This window comes from Hyperolius riggenbachi, chromosome 1 (genome assembly GCF_040937935.1).
Source record: "Hyperolius riggenbachi isolate aHypRig1 chromosome 1, aHypRig1.pri, whole genome shotgun sequence".
NCBI lineage: Eukaryota > Metazoa > Chordata > Amphibia > Anura > Hyperoliidae > Hyperolius > Hyperolius riggenbachi.
In genome coordinates this window covers 241,017,256-241,040,240 of record NC_090646.1, presented here as the reverse complement: position 1 = coordinate 241,040,240, position 22,985 = coordinate 241,017,256, and the positions used below count along the sequence as shown (strand labels likewise).

The window sequence follows — 22,985 nt, the reverse complement described above, 5'->3', positions numbered from 1 at the left end:
CGCTCCCACGCCGCCATCCTCCACTTCCTGGATCCGCCGGTACTGGGTCCCGTCACTTCCGGCGGACGCGGCCAATTGTCCGCATGATCAGGGGATCCCTCCATAACCTTAAGCGTGCGGCTGCGCAGTATGCAGCCGCATGCGTAAGGGTATGCTGGGAGCCCCTGTGATGCGGACAATTGGCCGTGTGATGCCGCCGACTGGCCGAAACTACGGGACCTGGAACCGGCGGATACAGGAAGCGGAGGACGGCGGCGTGGGAGCGATCCGTGCGTATGGGGCTGGAGGAAGCCCCAGGTATGTATAAAATATTTTTTCTGGTGTCTCTGGTTCCCTTTAAAGGGAATAAGATGAAACAAAGAAAAAAAATCATTATTTCTTAGGTTTCAACCATTATAGTTTTAAAACAAAATGTGCTACAATAGATACAACCTACACATTTTATTTGCCCATTCGTTGCCCATGGTTATGATCTTTTTTTTTTTTTTTTTATTGGTGAACAGCACATGACTGTACCTGTAGTGCTTGGCCTGAGAACTTCCTTCTGTAAACATATTACAATTGATTAGTTAGGGTTTATTGTGTGTGTAAGATGTTGCTAAATTCTCCTTCGGTGTATAGCATGCATGTTCAAAAAAAAAATAATTAACTCATTTTCTGCAGGCATCCATGATTCAGTCCACTCACTATTCATATGGATCTGCAAACATTATTGGAGTCCCCAAGTCCACAGACAGGCTAATCATAGACGTGATGTGGTTGCTAACTGGGCGTACCCTGAATGGAGCCTTCTTGGGAGGTACAATCACAAACCAGAGTTCTCCAAATGTGATTTGCAATGAAAGTTCTTATACTTTGAAACAAATACAGTACATTTTTATTTTATTTCATTTGCAGACTTTAAGGCACCTTTGGACTTCCCAGGTTTAGTGCAAGATTCCATCAAGAAGAAATTTGACCTTTCCAAGCTGGTGACAAACCTGCTGCCCTTCGATAAGATCAATGAAGGATTTGATCTCATGAGACATGGAAAATGGTAAGCAGGTCTCAAAAGATGTTTTATTTGTTTTCTATTCACTGGTGGTCCATTGGCATGAACTAAGCAGAACAAAGTTCACCTTGAAAAATGTACCGAGTATCTCTAGCTTTACATCTATTGCTGGACTGGGCACTACAACAAACATCTGAGCCAATCCAGAAGAAAGCAATACCACTGAAATATATGATAATTCAGCTAATGAGTGAGATGGCAACCTGAATTCCCTTCTATTTTTATTTCCTCTTCACTTCCTTTTTCCCGCTGGCAGAAGAAAACATGAATCATTCTACTCTGTCCATATTTTCAAGCAAAAACAACTGTTCACATTGGAATATCTCACAATGATATAGATCCAAAGTAGAACAAACACCTTAAAGGGAATCTGAAGTAAAAATAAACTTATGAAATAATGCATCGTATGTGTAGTACTGGTACAGCTAAGAAATAGAACACAGTAGCACAGATATAAGTCTCATATTGTGTCAGTACAGGAAGAGTTATAGTGCATCCCAGATAAACTTTTACTCATTGCATAATTGTGTTCCTTTCATATAGTTTATAGGGCATTCCTGAAGCCAAATACTTTTTTTGTTTTGTTTTAATACTCTTAATTCCCTATAAACTAAACAAGCCTCGCCCACAGCTTCAGAGTGCCTTAGCACTGTAGCAAGGGCTTATGGGAGCTCAGTACGGGCCTCCTGCCTGGAGGAGGTTACTAGCCAGAGATTTCACAGGCAGAGAGGAGGAGGGAGGAGGAGAGGGGACTGAGCTGAGGGCTGCAGACTTTGTCCGTCAATTCAATATTTCAATTGCTATGCTGGTGTTATTGAGGCTCTCTCACTAACATCACTGACTATTAAAAAAGTTGAACTTGAAGTAATATCAGTGAGGAATATCATAGCTCCCAACTGTCCCTTTTTCGGAGGGACTGTCCCTCTTTCCTCCCCATTTGTTCCTCTTTCAGGACTTTGTCCCTCTTTCTATGTAAATATATGTATTTATCTACTAAAAAGTGTGTTTGATTGACTCTAAACTTTATTCCCATCCTTTAAATTAATATATAACTAATTTTAAAATATTAAAATGAAGGAAAATGAACCGGGATAGAAAGGATCAGTGTGGTTTGAATTATAAATCAACATATTTTTCTCATTAAATTTTTTTTGTATGTGTGACTAGGGGTGTGACATGGGTGTGGCTTAAGTGTCCCTCTTTCTCATTTCAAAAAGTTGGGAGGTATGGAATATCAATGAGGAAACTTTGGCAGAAAAAGTAAATATTCCTGTATATGGGATCCCTCCACATCATTAGGATATCAGACTACCAAAATTTCACATGAAGAAGAGAAAATTAAACATTTAATTGCAGCTAGAGTGTACTTTGAATCATATCCTCTTGTCTGGCTTTCAATTAACTTCTGTATACTAGTAAAAGGATATATATAGCAAAAAACTGAAGAAACTTGAAGAATTTATATGCAAAAAGATTTGTATTGAAGACAACACTTGTGCAAAAATATTTATAAAAAGTATCAGTCAGGAAATATTTTCCATAGCAAAGAATGGCAAAAATGCATTAACATCAAGATTAGTGCAGTTGTACACATTGAACACATGGCAGGAGCGGGAGGAGAATGCCATTTTCCTCCAGCTCCTGCCATGTGCGGTTCCCGTGTTTGAAGATTGGATGAGTGGTTGTATACCTGGCTTCATGTTGTCCAGATGTTTATTAAGAACATATGTTAACTATACAGATTTGTCTCTATTTGTGAAAGTCTGATGAAGGGTCTATCCCGAAACAAGTCGTCGACGACGTTGTCGCCTAAATGTGTACAACTGCACTAATCTTGATGTTAACAACTGATGCATTTTTGCCATGCTTTGCTATGGAAAAAGTTTCCTGACGGATACCTTTTATAAATATTTTTGCACAAGTGTTGTCTTCTCTTCAATAAACATCTTTTGTATTTTTGCATATCAATTCTTCAAGTTTCTTCAGTTTTTTGCTATATATATCATTTTACTAGTATGAAGTCTATGTAGGTGTTGTGGCACACCTGAGAGGATTATTTTTTTGTTTCCCTGTATATGGAATATGGTTTCCATTAACTTCTGGGCAGAAGGGGAAATCCTATACTAACCTATTAGTGAGTAGTGCCAATGTTCAAAGGGATGCCATACGTACCTCAGGCTGTGCTGTTTTTGAAAGGCACTTTTTAAAATGACAAAGATGAGATCTCATGAAAGTTAGAGGGGCTTTTACTTAACCTGTACCATTCAGACCATTGCTTGGTGGGGACTAAATACGTGTACAGTGGTTTCTTAAAGTGGCACTGAAGCGGACAAAAATGTATATTATAATTAATTGTATATGTTTAGTACAGATAATTAATAGGACCTTAGTAGCAAAGAAAAGAGCCACATATTTTTTCAGTTATATAGCTTTTTTTTTTTTATAACATTGCATCATTGTGTCATATATGCAATTACAAACCATACTCTGCATTTTAAACGATGAAACAAAGCAGAGCTAATGACCCTTTGAACTCACCTGCAGTAAAATCTTATCCGAAGCTGAGTCTCACTGTTTCTTTGATGTATAAGTACTTCAGAAAATAGGACTTTCTCCGACCCAAGTTGGGTTGGAGAGCTCAGAGAAGCTCTTTTGCATAGATAACAACAACTGAAGTTTCTTAACTCTTCCTGTGCTGGAAACAATATGAGAATCATGTCTGTGCTACTAATGTTCTATTTCTTAGCTGTACTACACATACAAATCATTATCTCATAAGTTTATTTTTACTTCAGATTCTCTTTAATCACCAGTGAAGAATAATATAAAAAATGTACTGTATTACAGCCATTCCGCACTAAAGTACAGTCATTTTTTTGTGATTGGGATTATATTTTCATCCAGAACAAAACAACTCTGCTTCTGCATCTTTTATATCCCTGCTGCTGAATCAGTGCTGGGCATTGCAAATTAAAAAGCAATCTTGCACAGAAACAGCATCAGGGGCTCCTGTTTCAGATATAAAGGTAAAACTGCAGTTTCATATTTAAATTTTTACCATAACATCAAAATGCTGTAGAAATGCTGTAGAAATCAGGTTAAACTATGTTTACTAACCTATGCAGTCAAATCAACTGACATGAAGATTTGAGACTATTCTTTTAAAGTGTACCTTAGCCAAAGCTTGGGTACACAAAATCAGGTACTTGCCTAGAGGAAGCCTCAGGATCCTATTGAGGTTTCCTCGATGGTCTGCTGTCTCCCGTTGCTGTGCAGCCCCCCCAAACACCTCCCGAAGATTAGTGACAAGGCATTGTCACTAATCCTATTGGGGCTGTGCGGCTCCTCTTCTGCATCAAAAGCCCGAGCCCACCCACGTATGCACAGTAAGCCAGAGCTGCAGCTTCCGTAATACTGTGCATGAGTGGGCGGACTCAAGCTTCTAATGCTCGGCCATGAATGCGGAAGAGGAGCCGCGTGACCACAACGTGGAGGGGGCTTCCGACAATTGAGGGAAGCCTCAATAAGATCCTGAGGCTTCCCTCTCTTCATGGTAAGTATTTGTTTTTCAACCTGAGCTTAAAGAGGAACTGTTGCGAAAATATTAAAATTTAAAACACATACAAATAAGAAGTACATTTCTTCCAGAGTAAAATGAGCCACACATTACTTCTCTCCTATGTTGTTGTCACTTACAGTAAGTAGTAGAAATCTGACATTACCAACAGGTTTTGGGCTGGTCCATCTCTTCGTGGGGGATTCTCAGCATGACCTTTATCCTTTATAAATCTATTAACCCTTCGCACTCTCGCATGCAAATGTTCAAACAAATGCATTCACAGATTCACTCATCCAGGCACCACTGTTATCCCTAGAGCTAAGTTAAAAGCCGGGGTTTTAGTTCACAGAAGAATGCATTCTTATGCTTAGTCACCTATACTGCGCAGAAGTACCCAGGTAAACATAGGTGTCCTAACTCTGGCCCTGTAACATGCATAGTGCAGACATGCAAACACATTCATTGCATCAAACCTATCAATGGATTAGGAGCACACATCCTGACGTCCTCTCCTGGGACAGATAGTGCATCTTACCAATCGCACAAGGGAGCTAACGTTATGTGTCCATGTGCACCATGCGCATACACCAGCATAAGCTGTGTGCATGCTGACAAACACATACAGGGGAAGGAGGGAGTGCACTGAATTAGACCCTAGCCACAGGGGTCAGTAGCAAGAAAAAAAAATACATATATCCAGGCACATCGCCTCTAGTTAGGACATTAAATAAGTTATTAAGGAAAGGGAGGTGCTGAAGGGGGTGTGGCTAGAAAACAGCAAAAATCTATTAACCCTTCGCACTCTCGCATGCAAATGTTCAAACAAATGCATTCACAGATTCACTGATCCAGGCACAACTGTTATCCCTAGAGCTAAGTTAAAAGCCAGGGTTTTAGTTCACAGAAGAATGCACTCTTATGCTTAGTCACCTATACTGCGCAGAAGTACCCAGGTAAGCATAGGTGTCCTAACTCTGGCCCTGTAACATGCATAGTGCAGACATGCAAACACATTCATTGCATGTATAGGTGACTAAGCATAAGAATGCATTCTTCTGTGAACTAAAACCCCGGCTTTTAACTTAGCTCTAGGGATAACAGTTGTGCCTGGATGAGTGAATCTGTGAATGCATTTGTTTGAACATTTGCATGCGAGAGTGCGAAGGGTTAATAGATTTTTGCTGTTTTCTAGCCACACCCCCTTCAGCACCTCCCTTTCCTTAATAACTTATTTAATGTCCTAACTAGAGGCGATGTGCCTGGATATATGTTTTTTTTTCTTTATCCTTTATAAAGACATTCCCTGAAAAAGATTTATAGAAAGATGCAGGCCAAGCCTCCGTGCTCACCCTACACTTCTTTGGCAGTTGGACCGAGAAACTGCCATTTACGAAGAATAAAAAAATAAAGAAAACCCTGAGAACCCCCCATGAGAAGACGGGCTAGTCCAAAATCTGTTGGTAATGTCAGATTTATACTACTTACTGTAAGTGACAGCAACATAGGAGAAAAGTAATTTATGGCTCTTTTTACTCTGGAAGAAACTTACTTCTTAGTTGTATATGATTACATGTATTTTAAATTTTAAGATTTTCGCAACAGAGGTCCTTTAAGGGATGCACTTTAAATTGCGGCAGATTGCAGACACATTGCGGATTTCCGCTGGAAGTCCGGTTTCATCCAATGATCCTTCCTGTTGGGACTTGCCGCCAGGAACACAGTTTCACTATATAGGACGGTAGCACATGCTTTGCCACCATTGTGTATTGCAAGCTGGCTGGGTTGGTTAGAGGTTTTACTCTTCACATATATGTGCCAGTAATTGAGTGTGTTGCAGGCTTATGGCATTGCACTGTGAGGCGTGTCAGCTAGACACACAGATGTGACAGAAGTTTAAAAGTGGACTCCTTTAGTGAATGTCATGCTTTGGTTGATAATCCTATAATTTGGGCCTGAAGATATTAAAATACCGGTATTTGGTTTAGTTGGAGTGCACTCCTTAAAGGAACAGTCTCCAATTTGTTACATTGGTAAGCTCTGAGCTCTGTTACAGTTTTATTTTCAGCTATGGCATTGCCGGTATTTAACCACTTCAGGACTCAGCCTTTACTCCCCCCTTAAGGACCAGCGCTGATTTCGAAGATCTGTGCTGGGTGGGCTCTACAGCCCCCAGCACAGATCAAATAACAGGCAGAGCGACCAGATCGCCCCCCTTTTTTCCCCACTAGGGGGATGATGTGCTGGGGGGGTCTGATCGCTCCTGCATGCGTGTGGGTGGTGGGGGGGCACCTCAAAGCCTCCTCCATGGCAGGATTCCCCCTCTCCCTCTTCTCCCTCCCTGCCCCGGAGATCGGAGGCTGCACAGGAACGGATCTGTCCTGGGCAGCCTCTAACAGGCTCCCCGCTGTCATGTGACAGCGATCCCCGGCCGCTGATTGGCAGGGGATCGCTGATCTAGTACAACGCTGCTACTGTTAGCAGCGTTGTAAAAATGTAAACAAAACAGATTATTTCCGCTTGTGTTTACATTTAGCTTGCGAGCCGCGATCGGCAGCCCGCAGGCTATTCACGGAGCCCCCTGCCGTGAATTGACAGGAAGCAGCCGCTCGCGTGAGCGGCTGTTTCCTGATTAATTAGCCTGCAGCCGGCGACGCAGAACTGCGTCGCTGGTCCTGCAGCTACCACTTTGCCGACGCGCGTTATGAGTGGGCGGTCGGCAAGTGGTTAAGGTGAGATAAGTATATTTAAGAATAGGTTGATATCCCTCGATGATTTATCCTGTGTTATCATTATGCTAGGTACACACCATACAATTTTCTGTTATGCTGGGAATACACGGTCCGTTTCTGAGCCAGATAGATGGCTCGATAGATAATTTTCAACATGTCCAATCTCCCGCTCGATCGTTTCACCGCACGATTTGTGATAGAAGTGAATGGAAAGAGATAAGAAAAACGAGCGGAAGATAAGAGAATCGACTGCAGATTCGAGCGGCGAAACGACCGAATGGGAGAATCGAGCAGCAGAGACAAACTGTGTATGCCCAGTATTAGATTTTCTGTTACATTTACCGGCCAGATAGATAATTTCCAACATGTTGGAGATTATCTATCTAACCATCTATCTGCCTAGCAATTAGAAAATAATCTAACAGCAAATCTAGCAGAAAATCTAACAGAAAAATCTAACAGAAAATTGTATGGTGTGTACTAGACATAACATACCTGGCTTCATCCACTTCTGTCTGCTTATGGCACACTCCTGCTAAGGGCCCTTTTCCACTAGTAGCGTGTTGAAACATGATTCCAATCACTTAAAGAGAAACTCCGACCAAGAATTGAACTTCATCCCAATCAGTAGCTGATACCCCCTTTTACATGAGAAATCTATTCTTTTTCACAAACAGACCATCAGGGGGCGCTGTATGGCTGATATTGTGGTGAAACCCCTCCCACAAGAGTACGTACTCCTGGCAGTTTCCTGTCTGTGAACCTTGCTGCATTGTGAGAAATAGCTGTTTACAGCTCTTTCCAACTGCCAAAACAGCAAGCAGCAGCTACATCACCTGCCAACAGTAAAAATGTCACCATGTAATAAGTGTCAGAATGTAAATCAGGAATTTAAAAGATTTTACAATGGGCAAACACTGACTATATCATTTTTACATAATTATTGTAAAAATTAAGCACTTTTTTTTATTACATTATTTTCACTGGAGTTCCTATTTAACGATCACAAAAAAGTACCTAAATACTAATGGAATCAGTGGCAAACATTTCCTGCTGTGCTTGTGAGGTGATTCTTCTGGGTCCTAACCGTCATAACTGCTGCATTTTTTGTTCACTCAAGCTTCTATACTTTGCATACTTTTGTAGAGATTAATGCCATTTCACATTTTTGGCTGCTGCTGTGACATGTAGTTAACAAATATGCAGATCCTTTTTTTTTGTACAAATTTGCTGATTTACTGAAGGGTGGTACATTTACTGTTTCTAGCTTCTGCACTGTTAGAGACATGCCACAGCAAGTTGTTGTAAGTGCACAGAGAGAACACCAATAAATTGGCCCAATCTGTATGGATTGTATTAAACACAGTATGAATGTACTAAACACAGATTTTACATTATTTTGCAGTGTCCGCACAGTCCTCCAAATGGAGAAATGTGAAAAGAAGTAGAGCATCTGCTTTCCTGTGAACATTAAAACAATGATATATTTTCATCATTTCAGTTTTACTTTTGCAATTTCTTTTCCACTTTTGGCTTTACATTTACTGCTCCAGGATTTGGTGCGTCTTCTGGTGATTATTCTGTACTGAAAGTGAAATCACTTCCTGTTAAGATACATATGGTGCGCTTCTGATCATAAATAAAGGACATGGAATTAAAATGAATTCAACTGTTGTGTTTTGATATAATACACTTATTACAAACAACATTTTTAACTACTTCCCGACCGCCGTATAGACAAATGGCGGCCGGGAAGCAGACGCCGCAAGGACCGCCGTATTGACAAATGGCGGCGGTCCTTGTTTGGGCATGGGCGGAGCGATCGCGTCATCCGTGACGCGATCCTCCGCCTCCGCCTGTCGCCGCTCACTCGCCGCAACATCCCGCCGGCCATACGGAAGCGCCGGCGGGATGTTAACCCGACGATCGCCGCATACAAAGTGTATAATACACTTTGTAATGTTTACAAAGTGTATTATACAGGCTGCCTCCTGCCCTGGTGGTCCCAGTGTCCGAGGGACCACCAGGGCAGGCTGCAGCCACCCTAGTCTGCACCAAGCACACTGATTTTCTCCCCCCCCCGCCCCAGATCGCCCACAACACCCATCAGACCCCCCCCTGCCCACCCACCAGACCCCTGTTTGCACCCAATCACCCCCCTAATCACCCATCAATCACTCCCTGTCACTATCTGTCAACGCTATTTTTTTTTATACCCCCCCCCTGCCCCCTGCTCCCTCCTGATCACCCCCCCCACCCCCCAGATTCTCCCCAGACCCCCCCCCCCCCATGCACTGTATGCATCTATCCCCCCTGATCACCTGTCAATCACCTGTCAATCACCCGTCAATCACCCATCAATCACCCATCAATCACCCCCTGTCACTGCCACCCATCAATCAGCCCCTAACCTGCCCCTTGCGGGCAATCTGATCACCCCCCCACACCAATAGATCGCCCGCAGATCCGACATCAGATCACCTCCCAAATCCATTGTTTACATCTATTCTCTCCTCTAAACACACACTAATTACCCATCAATCACCCATCAATCACCCCCTATCACCACCTGTCACTTTTACCTATCAGATCAGACCCTAATCTGCCCCTTGCGGGCACCCAATCGCCCGCCCACACGCTCAGATTGCCCTCAGACCCCCCCTTATCAATTCACCAGTGCATTCATTACATCTGTTCTTCCCTGTAATAACCCACTGATCACCTGTCAATCACCTATCACCCATCAATCACCCCCTGTCACTGCCACCCATCAATCAGCCCCTAACCTGCCCCTTGCGGGCAATCTGATCACCCACCCACACCATTAGATCGCCCGCAAACCCGCCGTCAGATTACCTCCCAAATGTATTGTTTACATCTGTTATCTTCTCTAAACACCCACTAATTACCCATCAATCACCCATCAATCACCCCCTATCACTGTTACCTATCAGATCAGACCCTAATCTGCCCCTTGCGGGCACCCAATCACCCGCCTACACGCTCAGATTACCCTCAGACCCCCCCTTTATCAATTTGCCAGGGCATTATTTACATCTATCCTTCCCTGTAATAACCCACTGATCACCTGTCAATCACCTGCCAATCACCTATCACCCATCAATCACCCCCTGTCACCCCCTGTCACTGCCACCCAACAATCAGCCCCTAACCTGCCCCTTGCGGGCAATCTGATTACCCACCCAAACCAATAGATCGCCCGCAGATCCGACATCAGATCACCACCCAAGCGCAGCGTTTACTCTCCTCTAAACACCCACTAATTACCCATCAATCACCCATCAATCACCCCCTATCACCACCTGTCACTGTTACCCATCAGATCAGACCCTAATCTGCCCCTTGTGGGCACCCAATCACCCGCCTACACGCTCAGATTACCCTCAGACCCCCCCTTATCAATTCGCCAGTGCAATATTTACATCTGTTCTCCCCTGTAATAACCCACTGATTACCTGTCAATCACCTGTCAATCACCTATCAATCACCCATCAATCACCCCCTGTCACTGCCACCCATCAATCACCCCCTGTCACTGCCACCCATCAATCACCCGCTGTCACTGCCACCCATCAATCAGCCCCTAACCTGCCCCTTGCGGGCAATCTGATCACCCACCCACACCAATAGATCGCTCGCAGATCCGACGTCCGATCACCTCCCAAGTGCAGTGTTTACATCTGTTCTCTACCCTAAACACCCACTAATTACCCATCAATCACCCCCTGTCACTGCTACCTATCAGATTAGACCCCTATCTGCCCCTAGGGCACTCAATCACCCGCCCACACCCTCAGAATGCCCTCAGACCCCAGCCCTGATCACCTCGCCAGTGCATTGCTTGCATCTATTCCCCCCTCTAATCACACCTTGAGACACCCATCAATCACCTCCTGTCACCCCCTAGCACACCTACCCATCAGATCAGGCCCTAATTTGCCCCGTGTGGGCTCCTGATCACTCGGCCAAACCCTCAGATCCCCCTCAGACCCCCTTCCGATCACCTCCCCAGTGCATTGATTGCATCTATTTTCCCCTCTACCCACCCCCTGAGACACCCATCAATCACCTCCTGTCACCCCCCTAGCACTCCTATCCATCAGATCAGGCCCAATACAACCTGTCATCTAAAAGGCCACCCTGCTTATGACCGGTTCCACAAAATTCGCCCCCTCATAGACCACCTGTCATCAAAATTTGCAGATGCTTATACCCCTGAACAGTCATTTTGAGACATTTGGTTTCCAGACTACTCACGGTTTTGGGCCCGTAAAATGCCAGGGCGGTATAGGAACCCCACAAGTGTCCCCATTTTAGAAAAAAAGACACCCCAAGGTATTCTGTTAGGTGTATGACGAGTTCATAGAAGATTTTATTTTTTGTCAAAAGTTAACGGAAATTGATTTTTATTGGTTTTTTTCCACAAAGTGTCACTTTCCGCTAACTTTTGACAAAAAAATAAAATCTTCTATGAACTCGTCATACACCTAACAGAATACCTTGGGGTGTCTTCTTTCTAAAATGGGGTCACTTGTGGGGTTCCTATACTGCCCTGGCATTTTAGGGGCCCTAAACCGCGAGGAGTAGTCTAGAAAACAAATGCCTCAAAATGACCTGTGAATAGGACGTTGGGCCCCTTAGCGCACCTAGGCTGCAAAAAAGTGTCACACATGTGGTACCGCCGTACTCAGGAAAAGTAGTATAATGTGTTTTGGGGTGTATTTTTACACATACCCATGCTGGGTGGGAGAAATTTCTATGTAAATGGACAATTGTGTGTAAAAAAAATCAAACAATTGTCATTTACAGAGATATTTCTCCCACTTAGCATGGGTATGTGTAAAAATACACCCCAAAACGCATTATACTACTTCTCCTGAGTACGGCGGTACCACATGTGTGGCACTTTTTTACACCCTAAGTACGCTAAGGGGCCCAAAGTCCAATGAGTACCTTTAGGATTTCACAGGTCATTTTGCGACATTTGGTTTCAAGACTACTCCTCACGGTTTAGGGCCCCTAAAATGCCAGGGAAGTATAGGAACCCCACAAATGACCCCATTCTAGAAAGAAGACACCCAAAGGTATTCCGTACGGAGTATGGTGAGTTCATAGAAGATTTTATTTTTTGTCACAAGTTAGCGGAAAATGACACTTTGTGAAAAAAAACTATTAAAATCAATTTCCGCTAACTTGTGACAAAAAAATAAAAACTTCTATGAACTCACCATACTCCTAACGGAATACCTTGGGGTGTCTTCCTTCTAAAATGGGGTCATTAGTGGGGTTCCTATACTGCCCTGGCATTTTAGGGGCCCTAAACCGCGAGGAGTAGTCTTGAAACAAAAATGACCTGTGAAATCCTAAAGGTACTCATTGGACTTTGGGCCCCTTAGTGCAGTTAGGGTGCAAAAAAGTGCCACACATGTGGTATCGCCGTACTCGGGAGAAGTAGTATAATGTGTTTTGGGGTGTATTTTTACACATACCCATGCTGGGTGGGAGAAATACCTCTGTAAATGACAATCTTTTGATTTTTTTTACACACAATTGTCCATTTACAGAGGTATTTCTCCCACCCAGCATGGGTATGTGTAAAAATACACCCCAAAACACATTGTACTACTTCTCCCGAGTATGGCGATACCACATGTGTGGCACTTTTTTGCACCCTAACTGCGCTAAAGGGCCCAAAGTCCAATGAGTACCTTTAGGATTTCACAGGTCATTTTTGAGAAATTTCGTTTCAAGACTACTCCTCACGGTTTAGGGCCCCTAAAATGCCAGGGCAGTATAGGAACCCCACAAATGACCCCATTTTAGAAAGAAGACACCCCAAGGTATTCCGTTAGTAGTATGGCTAGTTCATAGAAGATTTTATTTTTTGTCACAAGTTAGCGGAAATTGATTTTAATTGTGTTTTTTCACAAAGTGTCATTTTCCGCTAACTTTTGACAAAAAATAAAATCTTCTATGAACTCACCATACTCCTAACGGAATACCTTGGGGTGTCTTCTTTCTAAAATAGGGTCATTTGTGGGGTTCCTATACTGCCCTGGCATTTTAGGGGCCCTAAACCGTGAGGAGTAGTCTTGAAACGAAATTTCTCAAAATGACCTGTGAAATCCTAAAGGTACTCATTGGACTTTGGACCCTTTAGCGCAGTTAGGGTGCAAAAAAGTGCCACACATGTGGTATCGCCGTACTCAGGAGAAGTAGTATAATGTGTTTTGTGGTGTATTTTTACACATACCCATGCTGAGTGGGAGAAAGATCTCTGTAAATGGACAATTGTGTGTAAAAAAAATTAACAAATTGTCATTTACAGACATATTTCTCCCACCCAGCATGGGTATGTGTAAAAATACACCCCAAAACACATTATACTACTTCTCCTGAGTACGGCAATACCACATGTGTGGCACTTTTTTGCAGCCTAACTGCGCTAAGGGGTCCAAAGTCCAATGAGCATCTTTAGGCTTTACAGGGGTGCTTACAATTTAGCACCCCCCAAAATGTCAGGACAGTAAACACACCCCACAAATGACCCCATTTTGGAAAGTAGACCCTTCAAGGTATTCAGAGAGGGGCATGGTGAGTCCGTGGCAGATTTCATTTTTTTATGTCGCAAGTTAGAAGAAATGGAAACTTTTTTTTTTTTTCTTCTCACAAAGTGTCATTTTCCGCTTACTTGTGACAAAAAATAATATCTTCTATGAACTCACTATGCCTCTCAGTGAATACTTTGGGATGTCTTCTTTCCAAAATGGGGTCATTTGGGGGGTATTTATACTATCCTGGAATTCTAGCCCCTCATGAAACATGACAGGGGGTCAGAAAAGTCAGAGATGCTTGAAAATGGGAAAATTCACTTTTTGCACCATAGTTTGTAAACGCTATAACTTTTACCCAAACCAATAAATATACACTGAATGGGTTTTTTTTTTATCAAAAACATGTTTGTCCACATTTTTCGCGCTGCATGTATACAGAAATTTTACTTTATTTAAAAAATGTCAGCACAGAAAGTTAAAAAAATCATTTTTTTGCCAAAATTCATGTCTTTTTTGATGAATATAATAAAAAGTAAAAATCACAGGAGCAATCAAATAGCACCAAAAGAAAGCTTTATTAGTGACAATAAAAGGAGCCAAAATTCATTTAGGTGGTAGGTTGTATGAGCGAGCAATAAACCGTGAAAGCTGCAGTGGTCTGAATGGAAAAAAAGTGGCCGGTCCTTAAGGGGTAGAAAGCCCTAGGTCCTCAAGTGGTTAAAAAAGCCACACAAAAAAACCCACATTTTTTTATGTGTTTCTAACATACATTCTCTGTCATTTTTTACTTCAACTCTGAGCAATTACTATGAGGTACTACAAACAGTTCTCAAATGCACGTATAAATAAGGCCCATTGGTTTTTCTCTGCACTTGGGAGCAGTAAAACCTTGTACAGGTCAGAGCCGGATTAAGGCCAAATTTGTCCCTAGGCAAGACAGCATTTTTTGGCCCCACCTGCATCAATAACGTACTTCTGTGTTAACAAGGAACAAACCTAAGTCTCAAAGCAACTGCACCAGACTGATATAAATCAATCATTTATCGTACAACTAAAGAAAGATTAAAAACATTAAAATACAGTTAACAATGGCGGGGCAGATAATGACATAATAGAACATGGTAACTATAATAAACAATGGGGTATACCTGGCAGGTCACCAAAGTGCATGTGCATATATTGGAGTGAAAGTGTCAAAACACACACATGGTTGATAGAGTAAACATTGCAGATAATGGCCTCAATTCACTAAGATCATGCTAGTGATAATAAGGCAAGAGAAAACTTATCACCACACATCGATCGGTATGTTCAGTGTTAATTCACTAAAGCAGCTTGCCTTATTAAGGTGTAAAGATAAGTTTTCACAGTGAGATAGTAATCTTATCACTTTAGTTCTTAAGTTACCTCCTCTGTAGTTATTCTCACATGCAGTTAATTAACAGCCTGTCTTTAACTTTAGAATTCGGTAGTTATTTTAAGGATTGAAACATTAACTTTAGAGATCTCACCAGTTAACTTTAGGTTTGCCTGAAGTAAAATGTTTCCTGAATTCTACATGTCTATCACCATGGCGATAACTCTAGAAACGTTATTAACCACTTGAGGACCCACCCTTTACCCCCCCTTAAGGACCAGCGCTGGTTTGATTGATCTGTGCTGGGTGGGCTCTGCAGCCCCCAGCACAGATCAGGGTGCAGGCAGGGAGATCAGATTGCCCCCCTTTTTTCCCCCCTATGGGGATGATGTGCTGGGGGGGTCTGATCTCTCCTGCCTGCTGTGGGGGGGCCCCCCGCCGTGATTTGACAGGAAGCAGCCGCTCGTACGAGCGGCTGCTTCCTGATTAATTAGGCTACAGCTGGCGACGCAGTACTGCGTCGCTGGTCCTGCAGCTGCCACTTTGCCGACGCACGTTATGAGTGTGCGGTCGGCAAGTGGTTAAAGACAGGAAATAAGCTAAGTGAATTGAGGCCAATGCATAAACTGCAATAATAAAGTGCTCATGCATGTGCACTAATAGAAGAGGGGAGGGAAGGGTGTAGTAATAACAAAAGGTAAAGGTATTATATAACATGAGACACAGCAAAATTGTAATAAACCAAGGAAGAAGGAGGTCCAAAAAAAAAGAACTACGCATCACAAGAGACCAAAAGATAAAGTGCTGGAGTGCAAGGGAGGGGACCTACTAGGAAAAATACAAAAAGGTCCGCACACTCCAGTGTGGTTCAATTCACATTTATTCAACACATTGTGACATTATGCCATTCCAGCACAAACGATTGGTTTTGGGGCCAAGGATGGTCCCCTTTGTCAAGGCAACAAAGCAGAATGGTAACAATGTTAACAGAACAAATGCACAGTTATAACCATTGTGAGAAGGTAAAGCCCCTCCACTAATTTTCAAATTTGCCGCCAAATTAAGCATAATTAGCATAACACAACAATTAGCCAGTGATGACAGTTCGACATATTGAGCATATAAACCATACGAATATCAACCTGTCACATAACGGCATACATTACAGCTAGAACACATCTGGCACATACGTTGCATACCTGGATCATGCAAAATTCCCCTGATGCTGGAGCGCTCCCCGGTGTTCCGTGATCTTAGCATACTGCCGGTATCAGGGTGGAAATCCAGCCTCGCCGTCACTTAAGCAGCCTACTCCCACAAATACCAAATAACAATCTCATGCAATATCAAGGACAAGAAGATGTATTCTCTCCTCTAGTTCTGAAACTTGCTGTCATCCTGAGTGAGGTGCAGAATCCTGAAGCTGGTAGATATCAGAACACCACTATTTGATGTGCAAACCCCCTCTACCTTCTAAGCAATGGATGTTTAATTATTATTATTATTTAGTATTTATAGAGCACTGACATCTTCTGCAGCGCTGTACAGTTTATATTGTCTTGTCACTAACTGTCCCTCAAAGGAGCTCACAATCTAATCCCTACCATAGTCATATGTCTATATCATGTAGTGTATATATTGTAGTCTAGGGCCAATTTAGGGGGAGCCAATTAACTTACCTGTATGTTTTGGGACATGGTAAGAAACTAGGGTGAACGCCAGCGCATACCACTAAGGCTGCATCCGAAGTGACCACCAGCTCAGTGTGTAGCACCTAAATAGATTTTCTGCACACTTCGCATTCAATTCAGATGCAAATTATGTGCAAATCTGCTACTACTTATTATGCAAACAGGAAACTCAGGGGTAGGGGCTGGGAGCAGCTAACCTAATAGTTACATAGTTACAAAGTTAAGAAAAGGTGGGGGGAAAGGCTGCGCATCCCTAAACACATGCTGCAAATGAATGGTTAATCACACAGGCATATACCGCCTCTGCCAGACTGAAAAATGCATGCCCTGCATCCAAGACAAATGCTAACATTTATTAAAGCGGAATATAACCCTGCATTTCAACTTTGCTCTAAAACATTATTTACAGTATATTATATGCAACCAGCATTTTTTTTTTACTAGACCAGCATTGGAAGGGTTACACACAGCTTTAAAGTTCCTTTAGATTTCTGCAGACGCATCCGAAGCTGACATAGATACATTTTGTTTACATAAATGTATTTAAGTGTTGAATGTGACTCATCTCTCTGACTGAGGAGCTGGAGAACAGCCAAAGAGTGTGTAACATTTATAACTTGTTACATTCTATTTAGTTAAAATGTATCTATCTGAACTTCTGCATATCTCTCCACGGAACTTTAAACCTCTGTGTTTAACCCTTCCAATGCTGGTCTAGTAAAAAAAACTGCTGGTTGCATATAATATGCTGTAAATAATGTTTTAGAGCAAAGTTGAAATGCAGGGTTATATTCCGCTTTAAGCTTGGAGGAACTTTAGCTTCCAATATGGTTTGCATGCAAAGTATATTATACTAGACACTTGCGCCACGGTGAGACAAACCTCCGGGCAAGTGACCTAACCTAAATTTAAAACCTTGGGAGCAGCTAAGCAAAAAGAAAATGTGTAACTTACATTTTATTGAACAGCGAGGAGAAAGCCAGCGCAAACCGCTAAGGCTGCATCCGAAATGTAACTATTAGGTTAGCTGCTCCCAGCCCCTCCTCCTGAGTTTCCTGTTTGCATAATAAGTAGTAGCAGATTTGCATATGATTTGCATCTGAATTGAATGCGAAGTGTGCAGAAAATCTATTTAGGTGCTACACACTTAGCTGGTGGTCACTTCGGATGCAGCCTTAGCGGTATGCGCTGGCGTTCTCCTCGCTGTTCAACAAAATGTAAGTTACACATTTTCTGATTTAACTTACTAAAGCTTAGCTGCCTTTGTGGGTGACACTACATAGATACAGCCCACAGACAGTTGCCAGGCCAGCTGGGATTTGTAGTCCCACCACTGACAGCACACTGTATTACCATACAATTGCATATCTTTTCACTGTATTTGTGATTTAACTTACTAAAGCATAGCTGTCTTTGGCTTCGATTCACTAAAGGGTGTGTGTGTGTCAGACACTGCATACAGGGCAGGCCACAGTCATTGTTGGGCCTTGCAGTTCTACTATCCTCTTCTATCTATTACAAGCCAGCACACTGTATATCATCATAAGCTGTGCTTAGCTTCCAACTGTATCTGTTATTGATATCTGTCTGTGTGGGTTACACACTTCATACAGGCCACAGTCAGTTGCTGGCCCTTGTAGTTCTACTATACTCTTCTAACTATTGCAAGCAAGCCAGCACATTGTCTATCATAAGCAGTACTTAGCTTGCAACTGTATTTGTGATTGAAAGTACTATATAGGATATCTCTCTCTCTGTGTTAAAGTACACTGCACAGTGATACACACATACAGCTGCTGTGTATTTGACACTGATTGTGTGCCTCTTTGTGATTACACACACTGTCTACTACTATTAAATATTGTTAGCAGTACTGCATACCCCCAATATGGGAAAAATAACAGGCAGAGGCAGGTCATCTGGCAGGTATGTTTGAGGTCGTGCTGGTGTGATTTTGGGCGGCCCTCAACCAAAGTACAGTGTTCACAAGGTACGTACCTGCCTCAACCCCAAAAATTCTGAGGATGTAGTTGACTGGCTTAAACAGCGCACCACATCATCTACAGCTTCAGCTCAGAACCTCTGTGATGCGCTGTCCTCCTCCTGCTCAGCTTCTGGTTTCACACAAAAACTTAACACTATTACCACTAGCAACCCAGCTGCTCCACTTGATGTGTCAGATGAGTTATCTACACATGATGCATTTAGTGATACACTTGGGGCCATCCAGCCAACACGCCCTTCAACACCAGCTGTTGCCACCACCCAAATGCCGACATTCCAAAGCTCACCAGTGTGGCATATTTTTTGTTTGTGTCCCTCTGATACCAGCAATGCCATCTGCAACCTCTGCCAAAAGAAACCGAGTCGAGGGAAGCTCAACATCCAACTAGGGACAACTGGTTTGCGAAGGCACCTGATCCCAAAACACAAACACCAATGTGTATGCACACATTAATAAAAGCAGCACACAAATATAAAAAAAACTATTCATAGCAAGGTTATTTTGTGGGCGATGGGCAAAAAACAATGCCCGTTGTTGCCAACACTTAAAGAAAGATGAGCGTATCACACAGCTGCTGAAGGGAAGGCTCATGGTGAAGGAACTGCCTGGACAGGAAAGCCAGCTTGTGGTGGGCATATTTGCAGGGTTCTGGCTCGTATTTCTTACTTTGTTAAAAAATAACACAAATATGTGGCACAATTTGACAGTCAACCTTGTTAGATGGTCAGGGCTGAGGTTTGCAGTGTTCATTACACATATGTAGTGAGTGAGAATGCCACATCCTTGCCTGAGGTGGTGGGAGAGCAGAAAAATTATCATTGAAACTAGAATTATTCTTTAACTTGTATTTATTTTATAAATACATTTGTATTTCTTACTTTGTTATAAATAACACAAACAAGTAGCACAATTTGACAGTCAACCTTTGTAGATGGTCAGGGCTGAGGTTTGCAGCGTTCATTACACATATGTAGCGAGTGGGAATGCCACATCCTTGCCTGAGATGGTGGGTAGAGATGGCTCGTACCTCAGATTTTGGGTCCACGGATCGCGGACGCGAACTTCCGCAAAAGTCTGAGTTTGCGCGAACCGGGCGGACCGCCATAGACTTCAATGGGCAGGCAAACTTTTTCTGGCCACAAAAGTGATGGAAACGTTTTTTCAAGGGGTCTAACACCTGGACTGTGACATGCCAGAGTGGGATACATGTAGAACGTCTCTGGGAAAATTATGTATTTGACGCAGAGTAGGGTTATAATTCCTAAAGGGCAGAAATCATATTGCGTTCCTAAATTGGAGGCATAAAGGGCTTTAAAACATCTTGCGTGTGTATACATGGATCAGCAGGTAGTGTAAGTAGTGTAGTGCTTCACACTGACAGACCAAACTCACTGTTTAACTACCTAAAGACCGATCCCCGCCCACGGGCGTGGGCACGGCGGCAGCCCCAGGAGCACCTAACGCCAATTGGCATCAAGTCCTGGGGCTGCAGTTTGCAGGAGATCGTGCGCAGGCTGCATGCGCATCTCCTCCTTGAGGGGCGGAGCTCCGTCCCACCTTCAGTCTCCGAGTGACGATCGCCGCTCGGGAGACTGTTAGACGGCAAAACCACTGTCTAATTAACATGTACAACGCTGTGATCGGCATTACCACTCTGGAATTATTACTCTGGAATTACCACAGTTATCAAGGAAATATATCAGGGAAAATAACAGTGTAGAATAAATAATTCTTCAATTTTTAATCAATCAAAAAAAACAACAACACATTTTTCAATCATCATCTTCATGGCTTGCACTCTTGCCAACTTGCGCACGAGCACGGCCATCACTACACAAACATTGCTGCCCAGAGGACTGACATTTTATGTCCTGGGAGTGCCAACTAATGACAACCCTTTCTGACTGTTTGCGGCGGTGCGTTAAACCGTGAGTTTGGTCTGTCAGTGTGAAGCAGTACACTACATACAGTAACTGCTGATCCATGTATACACATGCGAGATGTTTTCAAGCACTTTATGCCTCCAATTTAGGAATGCAATGTGATTTCTGCCCTTTTGGGATTATAACCCTGCTTTGCGTCAAATACGTAATTTTCCCAGGGACTTTCGGCATATATGCCACTCCGGTATGTCACAGTCCAGGTGTTAGACCCCTTGAAACAACTTTTCCATTACTTTTCTTTGTAGGTTTTAAATTTTGCCTGCCCATTGAAGTCTATGGCGGTTCGCCCAGTTCGCGTAAGTTCAGATTTTTCGCGGACCCAAAATCTGAGGTTCAAACCATCTCTAGCTGCCAGTTACACAAAGGATACAATTCAAAATCCTGGTTCTCCTCTACAAAACATTTTACAACCTATCTCCTTTTTATTTAAATAACCTTATTTCCATCCTACACGCCATCTCCACTCTGCTAACAATATTCTCCTGTCTTCCTTTCTGGTCAGCTTTTCTCACTCCAGCTTACAGGACTTCTCTCAATCCTCCCTCCTCCGCTAGAACTCCCTCCCTCAAAACATTTGTCACTCGCCCACACTTTCCCTTTTTTTGGCGCAACTTGAAAGCTCACCTTTTCAGGCAAAGATACTCTCTTACCTAAGATTCTTCAGCTACTTCAGCTACTGACATTTTTACCATCTCATACACAGCTTTCCGTCACCTGCTTTTCTACCCCTTAAACCTTTTAGACTGTAAGGCCTTTTTTCCAGGGATGTCTTTCCCTCTCTGTCTTACAATGCTGTGTATTATGCACACATATTTTCTGCCCCTGTGTAAAAATCTGTGGTTTGTTTGTTAATTGCATCAGCGGAATCCACTGTTGCATTGTATTGTTATCTGTCGTGTTGTTTATTTTGTATTGGTATACTCTTTATTCCACAGATTCCACAGAAGATGCTGGCACTATGTTAATTATTATTATTATTATTATAATCTGTCTACTAGTTGGTTAAGGTATGTCCTGCCCTTCCATTGATGTCATAGTCTAGGCTCTTTAACTATGTGAAATTCTCCTCCAAGAGCATTCTGGGACACCAGGTATTATTTTCACTCTCACTAAAAAACATTCCGCAGAGCTGCACTTGACAGCAGTAAAACTGTCACCACCTGTGATAAATTTCTGAATGTAAATCAAGGAGGGGAAATATTTTACAATGGGCAAACAATGACTAAATGTATAAATTGATATTTGTACAAATAGGAATATTTATTTTTAATTACTTTATTTTCAGTACAGTTACTCTTTAAATAAAATATAGACAAGGTTTTGTGTAGCTAAAACCAATATCCTTTATTAATGATTACAATAAAAGTATTCATTAAATCAGTAAATAGACAGAGTTTACTTTGCTCAGTACACAGTATGACCATAACCACCAGCACCAACAAGAGTATTTATATAAAGCGAGACAAGAAGATGACAGGTGCATAAGGAACACTGAAACGAAGGAGGACACGTCTTAGATGTAAATGTCCATAGGAAACCACGTGCTCTATTTTTTGTCCATCAACAGGACGCAGCGGACGCTGTAAAATAATTTTTACATTTGCATTAGTACATAAATATTTGTATATCGTGTACAAGCATTATTATTATTAAAGGAACAGTATCGTGAAAATCGTAAAATGTAAAATATATGTAAACACATACAAATAAGAATTAAGTTTCTTACTGAGTAAAATAAAACATAAATTACTTTTCTCCTATGTTGCTGTTACATAGTTACATAGTTATTTTGGTTGAAAAAAGACATACGTCCATCGAGTTCAACCAGTATAAAGTACAACACCAGCCTGCTCCCTCACATATCCCTGTTGGTCACTTACAGTAGGTAGTAGAAATCTGACAGACTAGCCCATCTCCTCATAGGGGATTCTCAGGGTTTTGTTTATTTTTAAAAGCACTTAGTGAATGGCAGATGCTCTGTCCAGCTGCCAAAAAAAGAAAAGTATGCTGCGAGCAGGGAAGCTGGCCAGCATCATTGTATAAATTATTTTCAGGGAACGTCTTTATGAAGAATA

General features: G+C 42.4%; 2 protein-coding genes across 2 annotated transcripts in view; one reads left to right on the top strand and one right to left on the bottom strand.

The window, feature by feature from the left end:
• Positions 1-9,003, top strand: part of LOC137504096 (alcohol dehydrogenase 1-like) — a 43,932-nt gene extending 34,929 nt beyond the window's left edge. Inside the window, exons 7-9 of the mRNA XM_068232077.1 lie at positions 664-799; positions 898-1,036; positions 8,745-9,003. Of these exons, the coding sequence (XP_068088178.1) occupies positions 664-799; positions 898-1,036; positions 8,745-8,787 (318 nt within the window). The 3' untranslated portion in view covers positions 8,788-9,003. The remainder of the gene's footprint in view (positions 1-663; positions 800-897; positions 1,037-8,744) is intronic.
• A 13,225-nt stretch (positions 9,004-22,228) lies between these two features.
• Positions 22,229-22,985, bottom strand: part of LOC137547362 (alcohol dehydrogenase 1-like) — a 141,135-nt gene continuing 140,378 nt past the window's right edge. The window contains exon 9 of the mRNA XM_068270888.1: positions 22,229-22,490. Coding sequence (XP_068126989.1) covers positions 22,457-22,490 — 34 coding nt within the window. The 3' untranslated portion in view covers positions 22,229-22,456. The remainder of the gene's footprint in view (positions 22,491-22,985) is intronic.